This window comes from Impatiens glandulifera, chromosome 7, assembly GCF_907164915.1.
Source record: "Impatiens glandulifera chromosome 7, dImpGla2.1, whole genome shotgun sequence".
NCBI lineage: Eukaryota > Viridiplantae > Streptophyta > Magnoliopsida > Ericales > Balsaminaceae > Impatiens > Impatiens glandulifera.
In genome coordinates, this window is record NC_061868.1 from 5825279 (window position 1) to 5851153 (window position 25875).

The 25875-nt window shown below is 32.2% G+C and overlaps 3 protein-coding genes across 4 annotated transcripts; 1 reads left to right on the top strand and 2 right to left on the bottom strand.

The window, feature by feature from the left end:
• Positions 1-13259: 13259 nt before the first annotated feature.
• Positions 13260-15832, bottom strand: LOC124945029 (two-pore potassium channel 1-like). Its single transcript, XM_047485395.1, has 3 exons — positions 15747-15832; positions 13577-14481; positions 13260-13504 (listed from the first exon to the last, which is right to left on the bottom strand). The coding sequence occupies exons 2-3, from the start codon at positions 14242-14244 to the stop codon at positions 13339-13341; spliced, it is 834 nt and encodes a 277-aa protein (XP_047341351.1). The 5' UTR covers positions 14245-14481; positions 15747-15832; the 3' UTR covers positions 13260-13338.
• Positions 15833-19414: 3582 nt separating this feature from the next.
• LOC124945447 (meiotic recombination protein SPO11-1) lies at positions 19415-23490 on the top strand. 2 transcript variants are annotated; one of them, XM_047485891.1, is made up of 15 exons: positions 19415-19525; positions 19629-19728; positions 20515-20588; positions 20719-20820; positions 21018-21091; positions 21315-21331; positions 21548-21617; positions 21688-21724; positions 21949-21996; positions 22079-22137; positions 22197-22228; positions 22414-22519; positions 22602-22725; positions 22927-22990; positions 23084-23490. In XM_047485891.1, exons 1-15 carry the CDS (start codon positions 19471-19473, stop codon positions 23208-23210), a joined length of 1089 nt encoding a protein of 362 aa, XP_047341847.1. In that variant the 5' UTR covers positions 19415-19470; the 3' UTR covers positions 23211-23490. The 2 variants fall into 2 exon arrangements, with proteins under 2 accessions (XP_047341847.1, XP_047341848.1); XM_047485892.1 differs by having other exon boundaries at positions 22605-22725.
• Positions 23491-24689: 1199 nt separating this feature from the next.
• On the bottom strand, positions 24690-25256 carry LOC124946231. The gene has a single exon (XM_047486798.1). The coding sequence runs from the start codon at positions 25254-25256 to the stop codon at positions 24690-24692; it is 567 nt and encodes a 188-aa protein (XP_047342754.1).
• Positions 25257-25875: the final 619 nt, after the last annotated feature.

Sequence of the window (25875 nt, forward strand, 5' to 3'; positions counted from 1 at the left end):
ACTTCTGACCATCCTTCTTTTGTTTCCTCTAATTCAAGTTTTCTTTCTTGGCTATTCTTTTCACAGCAACGTTGTATATTGAATGTAAATACTTAATAAAAATTGGGTTGAAGTAAACCGTTGATAAAGGAGTTTTTTTATATATATAAAAAAAAGAGGTCTGTAGCGATTGGTTGCATTACCAATCGCCATAGCCTTAATAAACATCGATTGACATTAGCTCAATCGCTATTGTAATCAGTGATTGGTTTTTTCACCAATCGCCATAGGCCAATAGCGATTGGATATTTACCAATCGTTGTTGCCATTTAAGGCAATAGCGAGAGAACTTCTACCGATTGAAAACGATTGGTATATAACCAATTGCTATAGACCTATAATGATTGATTTGAAGGTTAATAGTGATTGGTTTACCAATCGCTATAGGGTCTTTTTTTTACTAGTGTGATAAAGTTTAACAGTGTGAGTAGTTCGAAAACTAAAATTAAAACAAGTCGGTTAAGGGAGATTTTACCTTGATTCGGCGTTGTCCGCTAATGGAGATAAAGATTTAGGGTTCGACTAATGGAGATTTTGGCCACAACGTCTATGATTTAGGAATTGGCCAACAAAAAATTCCACCAATGACGATGACTGTTTAAAGTTCAGTTATGGAGCACTTGGGGGTTAATCGGAAGAAAAGAAGGTAAAATCTGAAAGAATTTGGAGTTAATCGAAAGAGCGAAAAGTTAAAAAAAATGGAGAATTGTGGAGGTAATGAGAGAAAAAAAATCAGTAAGGAAAAATAAGTTTTGTTTGAATGGAAAAATAATTACAAGTAATGTCAATTTAAAAAATAAGAAATATGTGAATATTATACGCGGAAATTTTTTTTACGCCGTTTAACATTTATGTTATTTTAAACATATTTGACACCTTTTGACAAATTAATACATATAAATAAAATTTCGATACTTAATAAGTAAATTTGACACTTTCTTACAACTTTGTGTGTAAAACTAGCATTCTTTCCAAAATAAAATAATTTCAACCCGCAAAATTTATTCATTTAATATTATCTCATCTAAAAAATAATTATTCCATATTTATTTGTTTTTATTTACATAAAAACCCAAACATCTATATTTTTTATCAATTAAATTGTCATTTTAATACAAAATAACTCAATTATTTAAATATTTCATAATTTCATTATTAGTTTATTGTACTAGTGATAAAGTAATTAACCATGTTACAAATCTATTTTTATTTTATTTTTTTACACTAAATAGGGTTTTATATATAAACAAAACCTGATTTTATCCAAAAATAACCAACATTAAACTATCTCAGGTTGTCTAATAATTTTTTATTTAGACATTACAATCATTTGAAAAGAATCTCAATAAATGTCTCGACAAACCCACCTTTGTTAGAGGGGAAATTTGACGAAATGACCCTAAAGATTGATGTATTTGCATCCGTGGTAACCCACTAATTTATATTGCTCTGGTGGTCACTTTATTTTTTTTGGGACGAAAATACCTTCTTTGCGTAACGCGAAGGGACTTCGCGTTTTGCAAAGTGTATTAGGGTTTGTATAAATACTCAAATTTTTTTCATTTTCTTTCTCTCTCTTCTCTCCCTACTCTTGTTCTCTCTTTGACTGCGGCGGCGGAACACAATACAGATTTAGATCGATGATAAGAACTCTAACCCTAAATCAATTTATGTTCATCATATAAATTTATGTTCTTATTTCCATGATCTTCATTTAAACTCTAACCCTAACCATAAATCGATTTATGTTCATGTTTCCATTTTCTTCATTTCAAAACCCTAAATTAATTTATGTTCTTATTTCCATTATCTTCATTTCAAAACCCTAACCCTAACCCTAAATCGATTTAAACTGTTCTTATTGGTTCATATTGGTTAATATTTTGTTCATCTTATTGTTCATATTGGTTTTACTATTCATTGTTCATATTGTCGATGATGATATTTGTAGATAATTTCGTCGATGATCATATGGGTTCCGTTTCAGGGAAGATTCACTTTTCGCGTTACGCGAAGGTACATCACGTTACGCGAAGGCACATTGTGTTACGCGAAGCGACACGATCAGCACGCGAAATGGTACGGTCAACACGCGAAACGACACGGTCGACACTTGAAACGACATGATTGGCACGCGAAGCGGTACGGTCGGCACGCGAAGCGGCACGATCAGCACGCGAAGAACAATATATTAACCAATATGAACCAATAAGAACAGGTTAAATCGATTTAGGGTTAGGGTTAGGGTTTTGAAATGAAGATAATTGAAATAATAATATAAATTGATTTAGGGTTTTGATATGAAGAAAATGGAAACTTGAACATAAATCGATTTAGGGTTAGGGTTAGGGTTAGAGTTTGAAATTAAGATTATGGAAATAAGAACATAAATCTATATGATGAACATAAATCGATTTAGGGTTAGAGTTCTTATCATCGATCTTGATCTGTATTGTGTTCCTCCGCCACTGCCATTAAAGAGAGAACAAGAGTAGAGAGAGAAGAGAGAGAAAGGAAATGAAAAAAATTGAGTATTTATATCAACCCTAATACACTTCGCGAAACGCGGAGCCCTTTCGCGTTACGCGAAGATGTTATTTTCATCCAAAAAAAAATAAAGTGACCACTAGAGCAATATAAATTAGTGGGTTACCACGGATGCAAATACATCAATCTTTAGGGTCATTTCGTCAAATTTTCCCGTTGAAGCTGCTTAGATTAATATTTATTTGAATAAATTAAAACAAAAAAATCTTGAAAAAATAATTATTTTAAAAAATCAACTGAAATTAATTTATTTTAGAAAACTAAAAGTAAAAAATTATAATAAAAATACAAATGTTATATTTTAACTAATTACGATATTTTAATGCCTTGTTCGGATTTGGGTTTTCCAAATAACCCAACAAATTCAATTGAAACTTCACTCTCTCTCATTCTTCAAATCAATTAATTATTAACCAAAATACTAAAATACTTTTTATTTTAAATTATAATTATTTATTTTATTTATATATATTAATACCCTTTAAGTCTTTTTACTAAAAAAACATCCTATCTCTTTAAAATCATCACCATTAATCATTTTCCTCTCTCTTCAAGTTATTTAAATAACCTGAACCGAATAAGCTATATTAAAATTTTAAAATATATTTGATCGAAAAAATACAAAAATTTTATTTAGTTTCTCAATGATTATAATCATCACCCCTACAAAGAAAGAAGTTTAAGTGAAATATTTACATTTCACTTAAAAAGTAACTAAAGAACTAAAACAGCACTACATTAATTGACATCTAACATAAACGATATTATTATATTAGCTATCTATTCTAATATATTAAAAAAATGGTTAAAGTACTTGAAAAAAAAATCAAAATTAAGCCTATTATTATTGATCAACATTTACTTAGCTTAAGTTTAATTTGATTTTTAAAATTTTTTTGTTAGAGTGAAAATGAATATTGTGAAGGCTCTATTTATATTCTTTTGGGGGATTTATATATATAAAAAATTGAGTTCAATAAAACTCATACCAAATAAATTATAATTCTAAGTTAGGGCTAGGTTTAAATTTTAGTTAAATATTTGATTTTAAAATTTTTATTCTAACTTAAGAATAAACAAACCACAAACTTATCTAAAAAAATGTGTCAACAAAACAAAACTAAGTCTAAAGAGTGTAAATATAAAAATAAAATAAAAAATGGGCCATGACTAAGCCTCCACGGTCGAAAAATTAGCCCTCGGTTAGAATCGGACCCAGCTCGGTTGGATATTGGTGCAAATCTCTTATGTCGGTTCTAGAGTGCATCCCTGGTCGAATGGTGTGCAACAGTGGCGGTCCTCGGGCACTAAGTGCAACCAACGTCGATTCACAATTAGCAGCTGCAAGGTGTTGCAGTCTTCGATCGCTAGGTGCAGCCAACGTCGGTCCTCGATTAACAACATCAAGCAGCAATCCTCGATCGTCAGGTATAGCTAGTGTCAGCCCTCGGTCAGTAGCAACAACAATCCTCCGTCGCCAGGTACAACCAGCGTCGGTCGTCAGGTATAGACAGTGTCGGCCCTCGGTCAGCAGCAACAATAGTCCTTCATCGTCAGGTGCAACTAGCGTCGGTCATCGATCACCAGGTGCAGCCAGTGTTAGTCCTCGGTCGGCAGCAGTAAGCAGCAACGGTCCTCAGTCGCTAGGTGCAGCCAACGTCAGTCCTCGGTCGGTAGCACTAAGCAGCCTCGGTCTTGGGTCTGCAACAAGTGCAGGAATCAGCAGCAAAGGAGATTCATCGGCAAAGGAATGAGGCAAATAGTATTTTTTATTTTTTTTATTTTTTAAGAGATCTTGGAAAAAAAAAAAAAATTGTTTTCATTTTTGTTTATTTCCATGTTACTATTATTCTACCTATTTATATGATTAACTTACATAAAATAAAACATAACGCCTATCGAATAGTAACTTTAAAGGGAATCATGTATAATAGAATACAATTAAAGAAAAATTAAAATTCAAAAAAAAAGTGCAAAAGTTCTTACAAAAGGGGTCGCTCAAATGGGAAAATTTGATGTGTTTTATGGAAGAATGTAATAGGCAGCCTGATGAAAAGAGTTGTCTTTTATAGGGAACTCATGAGAAAACAACTCACTCACGGTTGGGAGGGACTTTAAAAATCCTTCCACCGTCTTCTTGTATTCATCGTTTCCCCTTTAGCCTGCAAAAATAAAGTTTTTTAAAAAAATAAATTAAAACAAACTTATCAAATTAAATCACTAATTAAAAGAAAACGATTTTGTATATTTTTAATTAATCAAATTAAATTATTTAATTCAATTAAATAAAAACAAAAAATTAAACTAATTATTTAAAATAACTTATCTAAACCAATTAAAAAACTTTGTATATTTTTAATTAATTAATTTATTAAATAAAAAACAAACAACTAATCTAATTATTTAAAATATTCAATCTAAACTAATTTAAACTAATAATAAAAAGCATTAATATATATTTTTTATTTTTTATTTATAAATACCCAAAGTAATTAATTAAATAAACCTTAAATATTTTAAATTTAATCATTTTTTAAATGTTATAACTTAGTCAAATTACTAACTTAACTTATTAAAAATTTAAAATCAATTTTTTTCAAAAACTGAATTGTTCTAAAATATAATTATTTTTAAAATAAACCATGCAATAATCCCATTAATGAATTTGAGAAATTTTTATAGGCTCAGATATATTAAAAGTATATAAACTATAAAATTAAGGGGTTTTCTTTCGAGTTCGATCCTTGTACTGTGCCTATTCACTGATCTTTGTACTGTGCCTATTCACTCTTCTTAAGGCTATTGAGGAGAGGGATCGATTCTATTCACATACAGCTTTCCTTCTCGCGGTTATGAGACAGATTCACATTAAGCACAGCTCTTGCTTATCCCCTTGTTATATATTCATGCTTGGCACACTAAGAGAGGAATGATTACCACGCAGGGGACCAGGCGTGTATATATGGCCCAACCTAAGGAAGATTCTTTGACCGAAACTCTCTATTCAATTACATTTTTGGGACGAACGTAGTCTAGCTCTTTTATCTACTCTTGAATCCGTTGCATCGAATGTCATGTGCATAGTTGAAAGTCAATCGAAGCCAATAATAAAATCAATAAGAGAGGTTTTGGAGAAAGAAGCGAGGCATATGGGATCATATGGCTCTTTGTCCCTATTTTTACTCATGTATCGGGAATCACAATAGGAGTACTAGTCATTTTGTGGACTTCCCGGCCAGTGGAAATGGGATTCAAACCCATGATACAATCTTCTTGTATGTCGATTTAGCAAACCAATGCCTTAAGCCACTCAGTCATACCTCTTGTTGATCGGAATTACATTGTATGTGCGGTTGGTTGCCCGAAGGGCTATCTGATCCGATCAACTGCCTAAGTCGTAGCACGCGTACTCTTGTTTATACATGTTAGATTTCGTGGCTTTATTTTTGTTCTCAACTTAATTGTCTCTATCACGGCTCTATATTTAATTGTGTTGTGTTTGTAGCATAATTAAAGTCTATTGAGGTAGATGACATAGATAACATCCCCACCAAATGCTTGGTCAACTACCGATAGTACCGGGAAATAAAACATGCTTATTTAGATCGAAAATCGCGAGATAGATTATAATTGATATGAAGTTAAATATATTTAATTTAATAACTTTTGTTAAATCAAAATACTAACCAAAGTATTCATAAACTTTTCATTCATTGTCTTATCAAAAATATTAAAATACTTTGCTTCATCTTTTATTAAATATTAAAATATTTTTTTAAGTATTTTATAATAAAAAAATACTTTTTAAAATTTGTTAAAGTATATTAATTTAGTTGATTTGAATAAAGAACCATGATGGTTTTAAATATTTTTATTAAAAATTAAATAAGAAATTTTATTTTAATAATTTAACTCAAAATAATCTCAAATAAAAAAATTAAATCAGAAATTGAATTTGTTTTTAAAGAAAAATCAAACAAGGCCAAAATTTATTTGAAATTTTTTGTTTATTGAATTTGTTAAAACATGTATATTTTTTAGAGTAGGTTATCAATATTATTAGTATATTTTGCAGTCATAGTCCGTTTAAATAAAAAAAACAATAATATTAAATAAAACAGTTATATTTTTAGGCTAAATACAAATAAAAGTTTTATAAAGATACCTAAATTGAAATACAAATAAACTAAAAAAATATGTTCAAATAGAATTGTTAAGGTTGATAAGAAAAATAGTGGAACAAGTTAAAAAAAATGTATTTTTGTTCATTAATTTGCATATACAATCAAGAATTTTTGTAATATTTGAGTTTAAATTTAATGAACTATTGAAACGTTATATTTTAAGAAAAAAAAATTCATTTATATCAACCATAGAATTCTCTTCTTCCTCTAGATTAGCCTGAGTATCTTCTTCTATGTTTTCATCAGCAGCGACTTCAACTTTTCAACTTGATTTGATTGTGAATTCTCAACTATCTCTTCAACATGATTAGGTTGAGGTTCCACCTCCTTCTTCGTACTGCTTTCTTCTTGTACATAATTTTCTTTATCTTCTGTTTCCTGATCTTTAACCACATTTTGTTATTTGATAAAAGGCACACTTGTTTCATTTTCTTGCATTTTTATTTTATGGCCTTTATAAATTTACTGATCTTCCTCCTTAGTCAAATCACAATTTGGGCTTGCATGTTGGAAGGTATTACAGAAAATACATCTGTATGGACTACACTCATAAGTGATTTCCATGATAGTAGGTTTTCTTTTTTGTCTACTACTTTCATACTATTCGGCAGTGTGCTTCTAGGATGCACCTCAATACTAATTCTAGTAAATGATAGGTGCTCTCCTCCTTCAGTAATCCATGTATAATGGTGTACCCAATAAACTTATAAAATGACTAAGATCTTCTACATTATACATGTGTGCAGGGATATTCCAAAATTTGAACCATGTCTGAATTGTTTCCTTAAGTTTGCTTAATAGGTTCAAATCTTCAAACCATCTTTGCAACTTTACGTAGTTGGATCCAATATATGTATACCCTCCGAATTTCATCAAGATTTAATCCCTTCTTAAATTTTAGAAAGTATAGATCATGTACATTTACTAAAAAAATTTCTAATTCATTTTCCTCCTATTGTTTCATAAGTGTCTCTTTAGTGACTATGAATGGAACTCTATTCTTTCCTATGTAGTTTTCCACCACTAAATTTTCTCATTCCCTAACACAATTCTCTTCTACTACAACATGCAATTTAAATTCAAAAAGAGTATTCAGTACCTCCACTTTTGTCTGTATATTGCCCAAATAGATTTTTCCTTTGAATACATGATCTTCGGCCTTTTCTCAATGTTGTTTTTCCAGATTTCATTGATTTTTCATGTAGAATTACTTCTGATAGTATAGGTCTTCGATTTAGTAGCATTCATTAACTCCCTCATTGTTGCAACATACCAATTTACTATCACTTCATATTCATCCTTCTTGAGTAAATTATAGTCTTGGAGATAGTGAATGTTAAGTTGAACTGTTGTGTTTTATATTTTATCCTTATTAAGTACAATCTCTCATTTCTTAGCATGCATCAGGAATTTGGTGATTTGGTATTTTAGTCCAAATAAATTGGCTCTTTGATTATACCCTATCATCCAAACTACTTCTTTCTTCTCCTCGATCCCTGCATTATTTTCTAAAGGCTTTTGGGCATCAATTGGGTGTTTGCTGATTTTCTGCACTTTTTCGTTAATAACTTCTTCAGTTATTTTGTTCATTTCCTTCTCTGCAGTTTATTTGACTCGTTTAAAAATAAAGTCATGCACTTATTTGGCCTTTTTGTTTTTCCTTTTACCCATATTCCAATAAAACTTCAAAATAGGGGATTAAAGTCAGAATAACAATCTTGAAACGACCTTATTCAAATCCTAGACGATTTTCCCTGATGTGTCGAACATGTTAGACGTACCTGTCGTGCTGATCGTGCCAAATGTGCCAGACGTTCTGACGATCTTTATCCTGACCATGTTTTCCGTAACCGATTACCAAATTAACTGAATCGCGCGACCGAGTAGTGTCGAATGTGCTGATTGTGCCGATTGTGTCGATTGTGTCGATTGTGTCGACGATCTTGATTTAGATAAGATTCTTGATTGAATATGAGAATATGCACGAATTTGGAAAAAAATTTAAGATTTCGTCATTAGAAAATTCTCGCCGAAAATCTCCAGAGCTTTTCTCTCACTAGGGTTTTTCCTTCAGTATTGTATTATATTTATATATAATATATAGAGAGAATTATTCTTTCCTAATTATGAATTTTAAAAGCCTATATATTTACATTGTAAACGAGTTGTAGAGCGTGGTGAGACTAAAACCTGAAACATATAGAAAGTTAAAATTTGTAATTATAACTCTATTAAATCGATTATCCGAAAGCAGAACATAACACATTGTTGGTCCGAACCTGAGTAAAACTCTTGTGTCATTATTTTGTTTATTCTTTGCTTTATGTTATTGTTTTACATCTATTACGATTGCTATATTTCCGCTTTTCATTCTTCGGGTGGTCCTCGCCCCTAGATCACTTGACGTTTTACTTTTTTTCTGGCCTCTACTGGCTTCAACCGCCATCTTCCTCGTCGTCGTTCTCGTTTTCGGATGGATATCAGCGTCGATCATCGAATCATAACCTACAAACCAGATCAATCATATTCGCTCACCGAAGAAGAAGAAGGTTACAATTCTAATAAGCATATGTAATAGATACATCTATCTATCTGGTTTGTCTTCTTCTTTCTGCTTGAAGTTAGATCTAATTATTGTAGTTTGTATGTAATGTGAGTATAAGCATTAATTATCGGCAAATAGAAAGTTGTTGGTTTTTATTGTCTTTTATACAATTAGGGTTTATTTAATTATTAATGAGTTTGGGCTTATATGTATAAATAATTTAGGATTTCTAGGCTAATCTTTTATAAGGGTTGTTTTTAAATGTTGATATACAATACTTAAGACTTTTAAAACTTTTCATCTTCAACAAATCTTATTGTCCTTCTTAGTTTTTCCAACGTTTTCTTTCTTCATAATGTTCTTAGAAGATCCGATAATTAGAACCAACATTTGGTATCAAAGCCTATTTATAGAACATATCGTCGACAAGATCAACTAGAGATACAGCGACAATGAAGATCGAAAGAAAATGGAACGTGACACTCTCATATTTTTTACTCACGAAGAGTAACTACTCGGTTTGGGTGTTGAAGATACAAGTAAACTTATAAGCCAAAGGAGTGTAGGAAAATGATGCTCGACGAGGTCAACGAACGGAATGATAGAATGGCTCTCACCACCATCTTTCAAGTGCTCATAGATGATGCCCTCTTAATGGTGGCCGAGAAGGATCATACCAAACTAGCATGGGAGATGCTAAAGACGATGCATGTTGGAGTGTAGAGAGTCAAGGAGACAAAAGTGAAAACCTTGAAGACACACTTCGAGGCGATTTGCATGAAGAACGGGGAATTAGTGGATGATTTCTCCATGAAATTGACATCCATCGTGACTGGTATGCGCTCGTTGGGAGAGAAGGTGGAGAATATCTCCTTCGTCAAGAAGTTCCTTAGAGTCGTACCACAAACATACATGCAAATCGTTACCGCAATCAAGCAATTTGGTGACCTCAAGAATATGATCGTCGAGGAGATCATCGGTCATCTCAAAGTCCACGAGGAGAGACTTCGCAGCTACGGAGACCAAGAGGAGGAGCACATATTACTCATACGCATGATGAATGGATGTCACGAATGAAGATAAAAGGAGAAGTCATTTTTTTTTCTAGATCGTCGAGTCGTAGCGGCAACAACGGTAAAGATAAACGAGGTCGTGGAAAAGGGCAAGGTTGAGGTTGTAGAGAAAGACAACATTGACAATAAAACATTAAGCCCCGCAAAGATAATAGCACAATGAAGTGTTACGCTTGTCAAAAGTACGGGAACTACGCGTCCGAGTTCCCTAACAAAAGGCTCAATGAGGCAAACATCACTAGCTTCTATGACGAAGAGCCAATATTATTGTTTAATGAGGGGGTGATGAATGTTTTTCCCAAAGACGATGATGCAAACATCGCCATCTTCTATGACAAGGAGCCAACATTAATGTTTGTTGAGGGAGTGACGAATGCTTTATCCAAAGAGTTTGTGTAAGAATCGTCTAAGTATGAACCATATACGGTTTTTATCAATTAATAGATAGTCATGAAGAACCTCTTCGCAAGTGGCGATGTGTATAATCACATTGACGTGTGGTACCTTGACAATAGAGCAAACAACCATATGACGAGTCATCGAGAGAAGTCCAATGGGCTCGATGAGAAGATCACCATAAATGTGAAGTTTGAAGACACAAGTAAGGTGCACAAGCTTCTTGATTCAGCTTGCGGGAAAATTTATGCAAGTAGAGTTGTCGTGTTTGATGAAGAGAAGAAGTGGGAGTGGTGCAACGACAACAACGAGCTCATACAAATTCTGTAGAGTTTGGAATCCTACAAGATGTCTATGTGGAGGCATCACTAGTAGAGATGGAACATGATGAATTGTTATTGCTCGCCACCGACGAGCCAACAACATATCACGAGGTGGAAACCGAATAGCAGTAGAATGAGGCGGAAACCGAATAGCAGTAGAAATAGCTCGAGTCTATCAAAAGAACAAGACATGGGAGCTCACCTACTTAACATTTGGTCACAAAACCAGTTAAAGTAAGTTTTCAAGTTAAAAAGAGACAGCAAAGGCAACATCCTCAAGCACAAAGCGAGATTGGTGGCAAAATGGTATGTGCAGAACCAAGGCGTTGACTTTGAGGAGACATTTGTACCGATGGCAAAATTTGACACAGTTAGGCTAATTTTTTCTATCACAACTCATCGTGGCGTGGATGGGAGATCCACCACTTGGATGTCAAATCAGCATTTCTCAATGGTGACATCGAAGAAGAATTCTACGTAGCTCAACCTGAAGGCTTCATCATCAAAAATAAAGAGCATAAGGTGTACAAGTTATACAAGACTCTACGGACTACGTCAAACACCAAGGGCGTGGAACACTTGCCTCAAAAAGAGAATGAGGAATCTCAGTTTCGTGAAATGTTCTTAAGAGCATGTTGTGTACACAAGAAATAATGGAGAAGAAGTACTCATTGTTGGCGTATATATCGACGACTTGATCATGACAGGATCAAGCATCAAGGGCGTTAAGGAGTTAAAAAAATAGATGATGAAGGAGTTTGAGATGAGTGATCTCGGGCAACTTTCGTACTACCTTGGTATCGAGGTGGACCAGATGAAAAAATAGCATCAAGGTGAAGCATGCAAAGAAGGTGTTGAAATAATTTGCAATGGAGGATTGCAACTCGAGCAATTGTCCGATAAAAGTAAAGTTGTAGCTCGGAAATGATGTGGAAGGAAGCTTAGTGGATCCGAAAGATTATAAATGTATCATTGGGTGTCTCAGATACTTGACGCACACTCGACCTAAGATCTCTTATGCAGTTGGCATATTGAGTCGATACATAGAGCAACCTACCACTCTACACAGACAATAAAGCACATTCTTTGTTACGTGAAGGGAACGACGAGCTATGAGATTTGGTTAAGAAGATGACGAGAAGTTGAAGAACTCGTTGGTTTTACCGACCTAACCGGTGACACAGACGGCAGAAAAAGAACTAGAGGAATGATATTTTATCTCAGCTGGAATCTGATCACCTGGCAATCTCAGAAGTAACGAATTGTTGTTTTATCTTTAGGTGAGGCGGAGTTTATGACAACTACTACAGCGTCGTGTCAAGGACTTTGGCTAAGAAATATGTTGAGCGAGGTGCTCAGATGCGAGTCGATGCCAGTAACCTTCTAAGTCGACAACAAGTCCGCAATAGCATTAATGAAGAGCCCGGTGTTTCATTGACGGAGCAAACACATCGACATTCGGTTCCATTTCATCCGTGAATGTGTCGAGAACCGACAGATCGTCATAGAGTTCGTAAGCACCACCACTCCAGAGAGCAACATGCGGACATTCTCACCAAGACGCTATCAATAGTCAAATTCGCGGAGATGCGAGAGCTACTCGACGTGAAGAATCTTGAACCAAATCAAGCTTACGGGGGAGATTGTGAGTCTAAGTATTGATTGTCAACAAATTAAAAGTTCTTAGTCTTTATTGTCTTTTATACAATTAGGATTTATTTAATTATTAATGGGCTTGTATGTATATTTAAGGTTTCTAGGCTAATAAACAACTTTATAAAGGTTGCTTGTAAAAGTTAACACTTAAAGATTTTTAAAATTTTTACTCTACAATAAATCTTGTTGTCCTTCTCATTTTTTTCAATGTTTCCTTTCTTCCTAATTGTTCTTAAAATATCCGATAATCATAACCAACATGTACTAGTTCTCATACTCATGAAATAAATTTGTTATAGTTTACCATTAATTCGTTCTAGATTTGTCAAATTGAAACTTAGAAACTCGATATGCATTAGGTCTAAATCAATTCAGCATTATTCGTCCTTTGAATTTTTCCTTATCAAATACCGCCAAATTTATACAATTATACCTTATCATGATATGCATTGATATGTTCCCCTTTCATCAATTATTCAAGCAAAGGACAAAGGCATCCAATAATATGATTCAAATCTATATGAATAGGAAATACATTGAATATTTTGAAGTGAAATTTCATAATCTTTTGCTGTTTAGGAATGCCGTGAAGAAGACAATTGGGCAAGTGTTATGTCAGAGCAGGATAATGTTCCAGATTGATCAAAATCAAGACCATCAAACTCTTTCATCACCAAAGAGACATCTTCATGACTGATCTTCCCCATCTCCTTCAACTTATATATGGCAAATTCAGCTGGCCTGTACAAACACACCAGCAATCAACAAACAAACCAAAAGGTAACCATTTCAGTAAGTAAAACAACAACTTACCCAACAACCCCATCATTATCCATATCAGCAATCTCCAAATCCCTTCTAGTCATCTTTCTATCAAGAACCCATTTCACCAATTCCTTTTGTCTTCTCTCAGTGTTCATCTCAGCAAGGTAAAGAAAAAGCTGAGCTAAGAGTATAGTCCCGGTCAAAATCCAAAACACAGCGAAAACACGACCACCTTTAGTAGAAAAGCTCTTGTCTCCATATCCAAGAGTGGTAATAGTCGAACACACACAATAGAACGCATCCACTAAATCAAACTTTTCAACTTTCACCAAGACAACAGTCCCGGTTACTATCATCACCAATAAAACAGACAACACAACAAAACATTTGTATTTCGCTTTGTTAGTTACAACCTCCTTTTCAAGCACATCAGGACCAACATTTTCATTAATATGCAATGCCTTGATTAACAGAATTTCCTGCTTCTCAACTAAATGATCAGCTGCATGGCTAAGTATGAATCCAACTAAAGCCATTCCTGTGAAGACGAAAGCACATGCTAGGAGCTTTGAAAGTACAGTGCTGGGCACAATATCACCATAACCAACTGTGGTCATGGTTACTGTGCAGAAATAGATAGCATCGAGAAATCCATTTGTTTTACGTCCAGACATTTGGTTTCTGAGTAGGTAGAAACAGATTGTGCCGACACCCATGTAGGCGGTTAAGAATAATCCTACTCTCCAAAAACTTGTATGGATTCGACGAATAAATGATGGGTTTTTTTTCGTTTTCTATGATTTCAACGGGGAGTTGCAGTTCCTTTGGAGCACTTCTGCTTCTGCGAGCCCCGAATCTTCTTCTTCCTTGAAAAGATGGGGTTTTTGTTGAGGAAGATGAGGAAGATAATGATCCTAAGGGCATTTCTTTGTTATCTGCCATTATAGGAAACCCTGAAATTTCACATAAGCCAAACAATTGATACATGCTCAAATGGTAAAAAGATTTTATCAAACTTTGTTTATGGTTGTCACCAGCTTCTTTTTTAGAAACAAAACTTTATACATGGAAAACCACAATTAATGCAAAAGTTCTACAAATTGTGAATCCAAAACTTGCAAGTCGAAATTGAAAAATAAAATAAAATGCAGCATTCCAATGAAAAAATAGTGTTGCAAAGTCTCAAAAATTCAAAATATTAAGGAAGGAAGATAATTAATTTTTATTGTAACATTCCCTTCAAAAGAAAGAAATACAAAACTCTATTATAAAGTTAAAAAAGCTAAAGAAAAAATTTGGAATAACATCAAAACAACCGAATTTATACTCTATCGCAACTAAAGAAAGATTTTCAATAACTTCAATAATTGAAATCTTTGTCAAAAACAAGAAATTGATGAGTCATACAGAGATTTTTTTTTAATCCCAATTACCATTACCAACGTAACAAGTTTTAACTACGAATCGAATCCAAAATAACAATCTATAATGGTTTGATTCATTTTTTGTCTCGTTAATTTTGTAAAATATCTTATTTGTTTTCTATTACATTTTTTCTTCCTGAATTTACATAAAGGGTTGCAAATCGTTTTCAATAAACTAGATATTCAGTTTTATGTTTGATCACAAAACTTTGAGACTCAATTTATAAATGATGCAACTCTTTAGGGGTATATTTTATATTAAAAAAAACAAACAATATTATAATATTCTTCTACAAAATAGACAAATAAATTAAGACGGGTAGTTGCAATATTTATATAACAAGGGATGGAGAGTTAACTTAAAACTACACACTTAAAAAATTCAAAAGAAATTCCATTAACATATTTAATCTATTATCTTTTGAGCTGCACTGATAAAAAGTTAATCAAAACCCACAATTTTAAACTGAATCTGAACTCCAAATCCAGAGATGCTAAAAACCCAGAAACGAATTCATGTGATGATGATGAAGAAGAAATCCAAGATTGAATCAGAAGTAAGAAAAATCTTCAAATCGAACTAAAGAAGATTAATGCTTAAGTATAAATATTGAACAAAAGTAAGCAAGAAGATTCAAGCAGATAGCTAAGATTACTCCATTAATGAAAACCCAGATCTCAGATCACTTCATTGTTCATTTTAAAACACCTTTTGAAGCTCTTCCAGTTTTGGATTTGAAGATGAAAATATTTGTGTGTGTGAGAGAGAGGGAGGAGAGAGAGAGAGGACTTACTATTTTCTTGCTGCTCTAGGTGAGATTGATTTGTTTGAAGATTTATTTTTTCTTTTGAATATGAGTACTCTACTCTCTTAATATCCATCACATCTTTTTATATGTTTTTAATAAATAAAAATAATATATAGGCATGTTACTTTTAAAAATAAGAGTGTGAAATAATTATATATTTTTTATATTTGGTCTAAAATTAAAAATTGATTTCACTTTTTTTTTTATGTAGTTTATTTGAATATACAAAAATAATTATTATTTTAATTCAATATATTTCAATGAAATTTTTTTATACAAAATAAATAATTTTGATTTCTAGATATTAAATAATAACAAAGATTATTATAAAATTTTGTTTTCAATCATTTTTTTTATTTAAATTTAAAAAAAAAAATCTAATTATGACAAAATATTAATTTCTAGATAACATTAAATATAATATTTTAATCTTTGTATAATTAAAACTCACCAGAGTAGTAAAAATATAGGTGTGAAATGAAGTAATGGAAACTATATCAATAATAATATAATACTTTAACTTGTTTTCATGTTTTATAATTTTTATATATATTATTGTATGTCCTTTATTATATATGACTATCTAGATAAAAAAATATTTTTTAATTAATTGCGTTATTATATGAAGATTTTTGTGACAAGACATATTAAAAAATTTAAATATATTTAATCAAAAAATACAAAAAATTTATTTAGTTTCTCAATCATTCTAACCGTAAACACTACATTAATTGACACCTAGCGTAAGGACATAACAATATTATTATATTAGCTATCTATTATAATCTATTAAAAAATGGTTAAGAGGACTTGAAAAAAAAACTAATATACTAATGGGAAATGTAAAAAAGAAATGAGTGGATTAGAAATAAATGAAATAAAAATGTGACAGAATGTCAAATATAACTATTGACATAGATCTTAATTTTAATTAAAAAGTCGTTAAAATAAATTCAAAAGATCTCGTTTTAACTTTAAAAAAAGGTTATTAGTGAAATAATGTGGTCCCGGATGATCATGTCACCGTAAAATACAAATTGACATTTTTAAGCTAATTTATCAATTTTATAATAATCACAGTAGAATAAATGTTAAAAATATTGAAGGTTAAATCTTTTAAGTTATGCAAACTCAATTTATTTTAAATCTCTAAATAAACCCCAATATATTAAAACAAATTTATGACTTTTTGGATAGAATTAACCAAAAATTGTTGTCACAAAGTATTGAAATGATATTAAATTCTAAATTATAATAAATAAGTGATAATATTACTTAGAATGAACAATTATAAATTCGAGTTTGGTTCATTCTTTGACTGCCTTGAACTCGGTCATTTGATGAATCTTTCGAGTAAATGATATTAGACATAAATTCATTCATTCACTTTAGAGTTCTAACAAATCTCAAACCAAATAACCCACAAAATATCATAGAGATCTAGATCTAATACTACTTACACAACCAAACATGACCTAAATTATTGACTAACATTCAAGAGCAAAGTATACAATCATATGCCAAAAAGGAGTCTTGTAGGTGAGAATTGAGACCGAGAGTTGCAACTTTGATTTAACTAGAGAAAGGTAGTTGAGTGGGAATATGATAAGTTATGTTACATATGCCCTTGAATGTTTCTTACAATTATATTTACTCCATTGAACTTTCAAAATACTTAAATTTTGTCACTCAATCACTTTCAACTTCTTCTTCATCTTTATTTTTTTAATAGATTGACTCGTCGTGATAAGGTTGTATGCATGTGTGCAATTCAAAGCCATATGTTTGACAACAAACTATCCAGAATTTGAAGTTGACCTATTTTTTTTTTGAAAATTTAGGAATGAATCGGATAAATTAACATATATTTTTTCATAATTTTAAAAATTAGAAAAATAAATTACAAAAATCAAAGGGTTGTGCAAATTTTTAGTATTTTTTTTTCGAGTGGGCTTGAACTTACCTCAATCCTAACCTAGATGCACCCATAAGTTTGACCTGTTGAATTTATGAATACCGAATAAATAAATTTATATAATTGAGTTGGAATCTTATATTATTGTGTTAAAGCAATGTTTTAAGCAAATTAATTATTGAACAAGTAAGAAAAAGTTATAACAAAAGATGTAGGTAATAATTAGTCCGATTTGTGCATATTTTTTTAAAAATTCATAGTTTATTTTATAGAAAAAATTAGCACGAAGTATTCTCAATTCTCGACATTATAAATAAGGATAACAACTCTAATCTATCTCGCGGTTTCTGATTCAAATTGTATCGTTTTAATCATTTTTTATGATTTGACCGGTAATTAACTAGAGAAGGAGCAAGAATAATATTTGTTTCTTTTCGATTCTATCCGAATTAACAAATACAATTAAATATATAACATCATCAATCACCGATATATTTATTTATTTTTTTATATTTTATAAAATTTATTTATAATACAAATTATATAAAACCTACATTTATATAATTTTATCATAGCTCTGTGGTAATTTTCAAAACCTAACTTGACGAAGATGGTAATAAAAAATTCTCAAATAAAACAAGATACATGATAAATAAATGCATTTTCGGCCTTATTGATGTCCTTAATTATTAGCCCTCGTGAACAAATTAATAGTAAAATCAAATTATTATTTTTATGAAAATATATTTCACATAAACTATTCTATCCAATAAAATTTAATATAAAAGTATTTATAACTATTCTTTGATTGAAAGTTTATTCAAATGCTTAAGTTTATTTTGAATATCTTGTAAAGTTATAGGTGTCATTTTTGCTATTTCACAAGTTTGGTCGGTGGTAGCTTTTTTAAGAGAAAAATAAAAGTGGACTCTTAGATTGATTAAGGATAATTTGCTTAGAGAAATGAAGAAAGTAAATTCGTCACATCTATGAGAGAAATACAAAATAATCATGTTAAAAAAATTGGTCAATTTTTGGAAATTTTTGTACATGGCCGACATTGAACATTTTTTTTAATTTATTAATTTTTTTTATTATGATTTTTTTTATTTCCTTCTTCTAAGTTCAGTCACATCTACGAGAGAAATATAAAATAATCATGTTTAAAAAAAATATATAAATTAAAAAAAATGGTCAATTTTGGGAATTTTTTGTACATGGCCGACATGAACATTTTTTTAATTATTTTTATTATGATTTTTTTATTATTTCCTTCTCCTAAACAAGTGGTAGGTCATGCATTGCTTTACCTTGGTTGTCCCTATCATACAAATTTACAAATTTGATGAAATAACTATAATGATGGTCTTAACTGAATAAATAACAGTGTCTGGCCCAAATGCCAAATTCATATTTTTCAGACAAAAACAACCCGTTTCGTGACGACACGATCCCGTCGCGTAACGTGACGCAGCATTACGTTAAGCGATTGAAGTATTTTTGTCTAAAAAATAGAAAATTGTCATTTGTGCAATTTTATTAGGCGCTGATCATCTCTACAATTAAGGCAATTATTAGGGTCATTTCATCAGATTTCCCTTTTGTTTTAATATATATTTTTTTCTTATAATATGATTATTTAATTCAGTTTGAGCAATAAAAAGCTGCTAGTCAAACTAGCCCTAAGTTATTAAAAATAAAAAACAATTTAAAAAAATGATTGAGAACATTTTCCCGCCAAGACAATTCTGAAATAGTAACTAACAGCAGCAGCAAGGTGTAGAGCGCAAAACGATGGAGATAGATCGCGCCAATACAAAGCCTAGCGATCTGTTGAAGAAGATCAGAGGTTTGATTTTCATCACTCGATACTCGTCGAATCGTTTCATCTTACGATTTTTCCTTTTCGTTTATGCGTTTTATCGCTCCTGAATGCTGAAGTAATCTCGCAGCGATCACTCGAGCGATACTCGAGGATCTGTGCAATGGAAGGTCGCCATTGATCTTCATCGATCGCTTCCGAAATTACTGCACCGATGTTACTAGCCGCTGGTAAGTTTCTTCGAACCCTCATTATTCAGTTTTTTTCAGATTAGAGCTTGTTTTGAAGGTGACGACAATTGTATATATCGTCCGATTAGGCACGTGAAGTAGTGGTAAAGCTGATAAAACCTTCTATTTACTTATAAGTTAGAATTTTGTCTTGCTTTCATCATTTCAGAAATCTTATGTGCTCATCACAAACACTCGTGTCAAATGGTACAGTTGCTGTTAGGAATACTTGCAAGTGATAATTAATTAATTAATTAATACTCCACATTAATGGAATTTAATTAGCGGATAAACACCAAATTTAACAACAGATAAGATAACAATGTGTGATGTCTGACTTGAGATTGGAAGACGCAAGCTGGACAATCTGTTGAGAATTACTAGAATCATCAAACATATAAAGGAGGATTATGGTAGAAGCAGAACAAAGTTAAGGGAAGAAGGAGATTGAATCAGATAGAGAAGAAGAAGAAGAACTGAGGGGTTGTGTTGTGCCCCTTTGATTCATATCATGTCTATACTATAGCCTTTGAGTTGGTTATATACTAACCTTTTACTATTCTAGATACTTCTATTAGTTAAGACACCTAGCCCAAGGCCAGGTTACTCTACCTTTGTCTCCATACTTTTATCTAAGTCAAATGGGTTTATTTTGAAGTTTACAGGATGTCTATTCCTGCGTATGAATTTTATGACTGCTGGTTGCACATTTAACATTATATATTCTTTGAATTGATAAATTTTATCTACTAGCTTGACAGTGAAGTTCATGTTACTATGATGCAGTGATTGCAAGTCTGATTCTTCAAAGGGACAGGAAATTGTTGGTATGCAAAGAGAATGCCATGTACATAGACTAGGTTTGTTGCTCTTGATTTGTTGAAGCATAATTCCATCTTTTGAAGATTTGAGTTGTAAAGAAGCTAACTTCTATTTGACTTTATAATATTATTGGATTAATTAATCTGTCTCTGCTTATGTGTGTTTCAGATGTTATGCTTAGGGTACTGCTCATTATTCAGAAACTTCTACAGGAAGGCAGGCATGGATCAAAAAGAGACATTTATTACATGCACCCTTCTGCTTTTCAGGGTGAATATAACTCAAAACTGCGTGATATGCATAAGTTTAATACTCTACAGCAAAAAAAAATGTCATTTTTTTAAAAATATTGTATCATTAGTCCATTTTTTCTAAAATTTATTGCCTTAAACTCACTTTAGCATTTACTGGTGTCCATTTTTCTGTTTCCCGATTCTCTATTTAACTTTATTTTCTGTGCAAAGCAGAACAAGCAGTTGTAGACCGAGCAATCAATGATATCTGTATCCTGTTGCAATGCAGTCGCCACAACCTGAACGTGGTAAGAGTTCAATAACGAGTTTACACACCTCGATTTCTGTTTGACTGTATTAACAATTCCCTTCCCAAAAGATGGATACATTTGTATATTGGCAGCAAAACATTAAGGATCTGGTCTCCTGGCCAGAGGCATGTTCCATAAAGCTTAGTTTATAAGAAATTATGATAAGTTCTATTAGGGTAGATGTAAACAAACTATAACATTTCATGTTTTCTTTGTGCAGGTGTCCGTTGCTAAAGGGTGAGTCTGTAATTATTTAATGGGTCAATGGAGAATTACAAAGGCATTAATTGCCAACATTTTTCTCCTTCAAAGAATGCATTCATGCTTTCCTTTATTGGAGACTTGATTTTTTGTTGGTGACTGCTATTTACTATTTTATTTCCATAAAAAACTTCCTACTGTTAGTGTTACCTGATCTATTTAGGTTTGTATCAATTTAACTACTGATCTTAGATTAGTGATGGGGTGGCTGAGGTTCATAGAAGGTGGAAGGAAGGTCGATTGCATCAGCAGTCCCAACAATGTAATTAAAAAGCGATGTCTTTCATGAATTTGATGGAACCACAATCTTACTAATTCCTACATCTGTGCAGGCCTATCCTATCCCAGTAGATGTTGAAGAAGTTAAAGGTATCCATAATATCATTCTTAAGACATAAGAGAATATAAACTGTACTATTACTCTTATAATGGGTCAAGGACCCACCCATGCTAGTTCAAGTGGTAAGAAGTTGAGGTCTCAAGTTCGATCCCACTTAAAGCCCCTTGAAAACCATGGTCTCAAAAAGAAAATCATTTTATTTAAATTAGCTTATGTCAAAAACAGATTATGTTCCCCTTTCTCGTGTACATAGATGTGGTTACTGTTGCAGACTACATATTGGTTGTTGAGAAGGAATCAGGTAGTTTGTATCTTCTAAGATTTCTGTTTTATTTTAAGCTGCCCATTTTTGGTAATTCAATCTTAGCCCTTTTCTCTTTCAGTGTTTCAACGACTTGCCAATGATGAGTTCTGCAACAAAAATCGTTGTATCGTGATTACTGTAAGTATAAATTTAGCTTCTACTCTACTTCAATGCAAGTTTTAACCATATTTCAACAGGGACGAGGCTATCCGGATGTTCCTACAAGAAGGCAAGTTCTCTTAGAGTTTTTTTGATTTTTTTGAAACTTATACTGATTAAGAAAAACGTGTTTCATGAAAAAAAATGGATTATCTGGGGTTAGATAACTACAAAAATTGATTAGAACAACTTGGTCTTAGTTTTGCACATCTTTTTGGTAATTTAATATTCTTGTTCTTCTATGAATCTGGTCAGGTTTTTGAGACTTCTAACAGAAAAACTGCGGTTGCCTACCTATTGCTTGGTAGATTGTGATCCATATGGATTTGACATCTTGACCACATACAAATTTGGTTCTATGGTAAGGATTTGAGACGTTAGGACTCCTGAATTAACATTATATATATTTTGGTTATGATTGGTGATCTGAATATTTCTGTAAGCAGCAAATGGCATATGATGTGAAATTTCTACGAGTTCCAGAGATCCAATGGCTGGGTGCTTTTCCTTCAGATTCAGATAAATACGATCTTCCAAAGCAGTGCTTGTTTCCCTTAACCAAAGAAGGTATATTTCTTGGGCATTGCATTTAGATTGCTCATTGCTTTCTTCATCATTCTTAAATTTTTTTTATAATTTCTTTAAAACCATAATCAACGCGAAAGTGGCATATGCTATTGTAGAAATAGGGCCAAAAAGGGATGGGAAAGCTTAAACATTCTTATGTTGTGATCTTGTTTTGAACATTCTTTTGTTTTTTGACATCAGACAAGACGAGAACCGAATCAATGCTGCTTAGATGCTATTTACAACGCGAAGTGCCACATTGGAGGTTGATCATGATGAACAAATCGTTTCTCTTGTTTAATTAATTTAAAGAATGTAAAAGTTGAGTGATGAATTGGTTGGTTGGTGGTCATTTTAGGTTGGAGCTGGAGAAGCTGCTGGAAAGAGGAGTTAAGTTTGAGATTGAAGCACTTTCAGTCCATTCACTATCATTCTTAACAGATGAGTATATACCCTCCAAAATCCATTGTGGAATGTTCATATGACACTGTAACATTTAAAATGATATGGGATAATAGAAAGCAAGAAGAGATATGAAAGGAATGACCTAATCCTTTAGATGAAAGACTAGGAGAAATCCTCCATAGCCTGACATAAGTTTTACACTCTTCATATTCATTCATTTCATTTCATAATGCTAAAATAGTTCAAGCAGATGACGACCAGATATTTCCTTATAATCAATGTTGTACCCTGAGTGTAGTACTTAGCAACAAATTTGCTATCATAATATCTGGTTCAATAGAACCATTGTTTCGAGTCTAGAAAAACAACTAACAACAAACTTGTTACGAGGCAAATCAACCAATTCCAATATCTCGTAGATCTTCTAGTTTGTATTACTATTGACCCAATTTTGTAGGCTGTAGGCCATTCCAATCTCTTGAAACTCGTATGTTATCCATACATTTATTGAGTTTCTTCCAGATGAATAAGTGTATGGACAATCACTTATTTGATTTTCTCATCAGACAATGTAGATGAGATAACGTTATGAGACATAAAATAAAAATAAAAGAAGAAATTGTTTTCAAATTGACCAATGGTTGAATAAGCTAGGTTTTAGCATTTCATGTTTTTAGTGTTTATCTTTAATTTTCATGCATGCCCCACCAAATTTATGAACCCTACATAACTCTCAGAATTCATCTGGATTAGTGGTTATAAATGGTCCGTTGCAGGATTTGTGTAAGACCCAAGTACTATTTCAACTCTGCTTTGATCATATAACAGAGAAACCTAACATTGATGGATAGATAAATGGATGGAGAAGAAGGTCCCCCTCTCAAGTCTCAACTTAAATGCTGTGAAAAATATCCATTTAGGTGGGGAAACTGAAAAGGATAGCTTTGCATTTCTTGACCACTGGACAGTGTAAAGAGGTTTTTTCAAATTCATCGGCTGCCACTCACCCGATCAAACAAGGTAAACCGACACTATACATAGGAGTTTATACCTTAGTTGGTTTTTGTTTGAAAAGAAGATGATTTTTTTTTTATTGATCCTCAATCCAACACAAATGTTGCATTGACCATGGTACAACAGTTAACCATGTTACAAGTAATGACATTAGTTGTCACATGAATCAATCAAATGATAAACTACTAAAGAGATCAAAGAACAAAGCTAGTTGGAGGTTCATCCGCTTTGTTCATTCCATTTTAATACTCTTATAGTTCCACTACTAAGTCTCCATCTCTCCTTATCGAGTTTTGATTTGTCGATTATTTTCTTTCTTAGAAAGAATTTATTCAACTCTTCCAACAGATGCATCATCGTTCATCCTTCAAACTCTCTAGCTAGGAATTGATTTCGAGTTTGTACAAGAAAAGAAACTTATGTATACACATCATGCATGCCTATGAGATATGTACATATTAACTCTCAAGGCTAAGATGAAGATATATTTATTAACAAAATAACATATTTTTATAATACAAGCTTCTATTATATAACATATTTTGTCATAAAGATGAAATGACTAGCTGTTTTTGATCAGATCCTACCCTCATCTCTTCCTTCATCCTTCTTATGAATTCATCGAATCGCTTGTCTAATTCTTCATTATCCAAATCCACTAATTCTTCTTCTTCTTCATCTTCAACTTTATTTTCATCTGTCACAACCGAGATGCAATGACTATTATCCTCTACAGAGCAATCTTCTCCTTCATCTACTTCTCTTTCCTTTTCATCAAATGTTAACGGTGCATGATGAAGACCAATATCGTATTGATGTCGATCTTTAAGATCAGAGGAAGATGAAAATTTGAGGAGGCCAGAAGTCATAGCGAGAAAGATTAGGAGACCATTGAAAATAAGGAAAATACAATTCTTATCATTAGCATGGTTTAAGATTGTTGAGATGTTAAAGGAAGGATACCAATACCATGAAGAAAACTGCGAAAACAAGAACAAAAACAGATAAACCGACACTAGAAATCGCGTCGCGTTCTTGAGGAACTGTGAACTGATCCTGAGCTCAGTGATAATCTTCTGCAAGGTCATTATTTGTTCCTCAATTTGATCCATGTTAATTATGAGAAGTTGGTTTGGCTTTTGGAACATAAAGGGTGACAAGAGAATCTTCATGGGAATGTATATAAGAGCTTGTGGTGCATATATATATAGTACTATTATAGATAAGTGGTATGACAAAAATACCCTTTGATTAGGACATGCATGATGGAATTCTACTTTCACTCAACTCCTTAATTATTGAATTAATATTTTGGGACCCTTAAGCATTTATATGAGATAGGGAGAAGGTACTAGAAAAAACCTTCATTAGATCTATCTTAAGGGAAGGTTTAGGGTTAATTAGCTTACACGATATGCCCCGTTTGGTAAGAAAACTAACCAAGTATATATCGTCGATTTGAGTTGTCGAATAGATTCGTTTTTACAACATTTTGCATTAGGCTACTTTAGTAATCTTAACTAGTTACAATAATTGAGGATAGTATCGAATAAACTGGACGTATATTTCTTCTTCTTAAAAAAAGTTGAAACCTAAACCGGACAAAGAGTTCCCTAAGTGGGATGGAGTGCTTTATTCTCCTAAAGAATCTAAAATGGGAATATTTGATCAGTTGGTCAATTAAATTGCATGCCTTAAGACTTAAGATATAAGAAACAAATTTAGATAAAC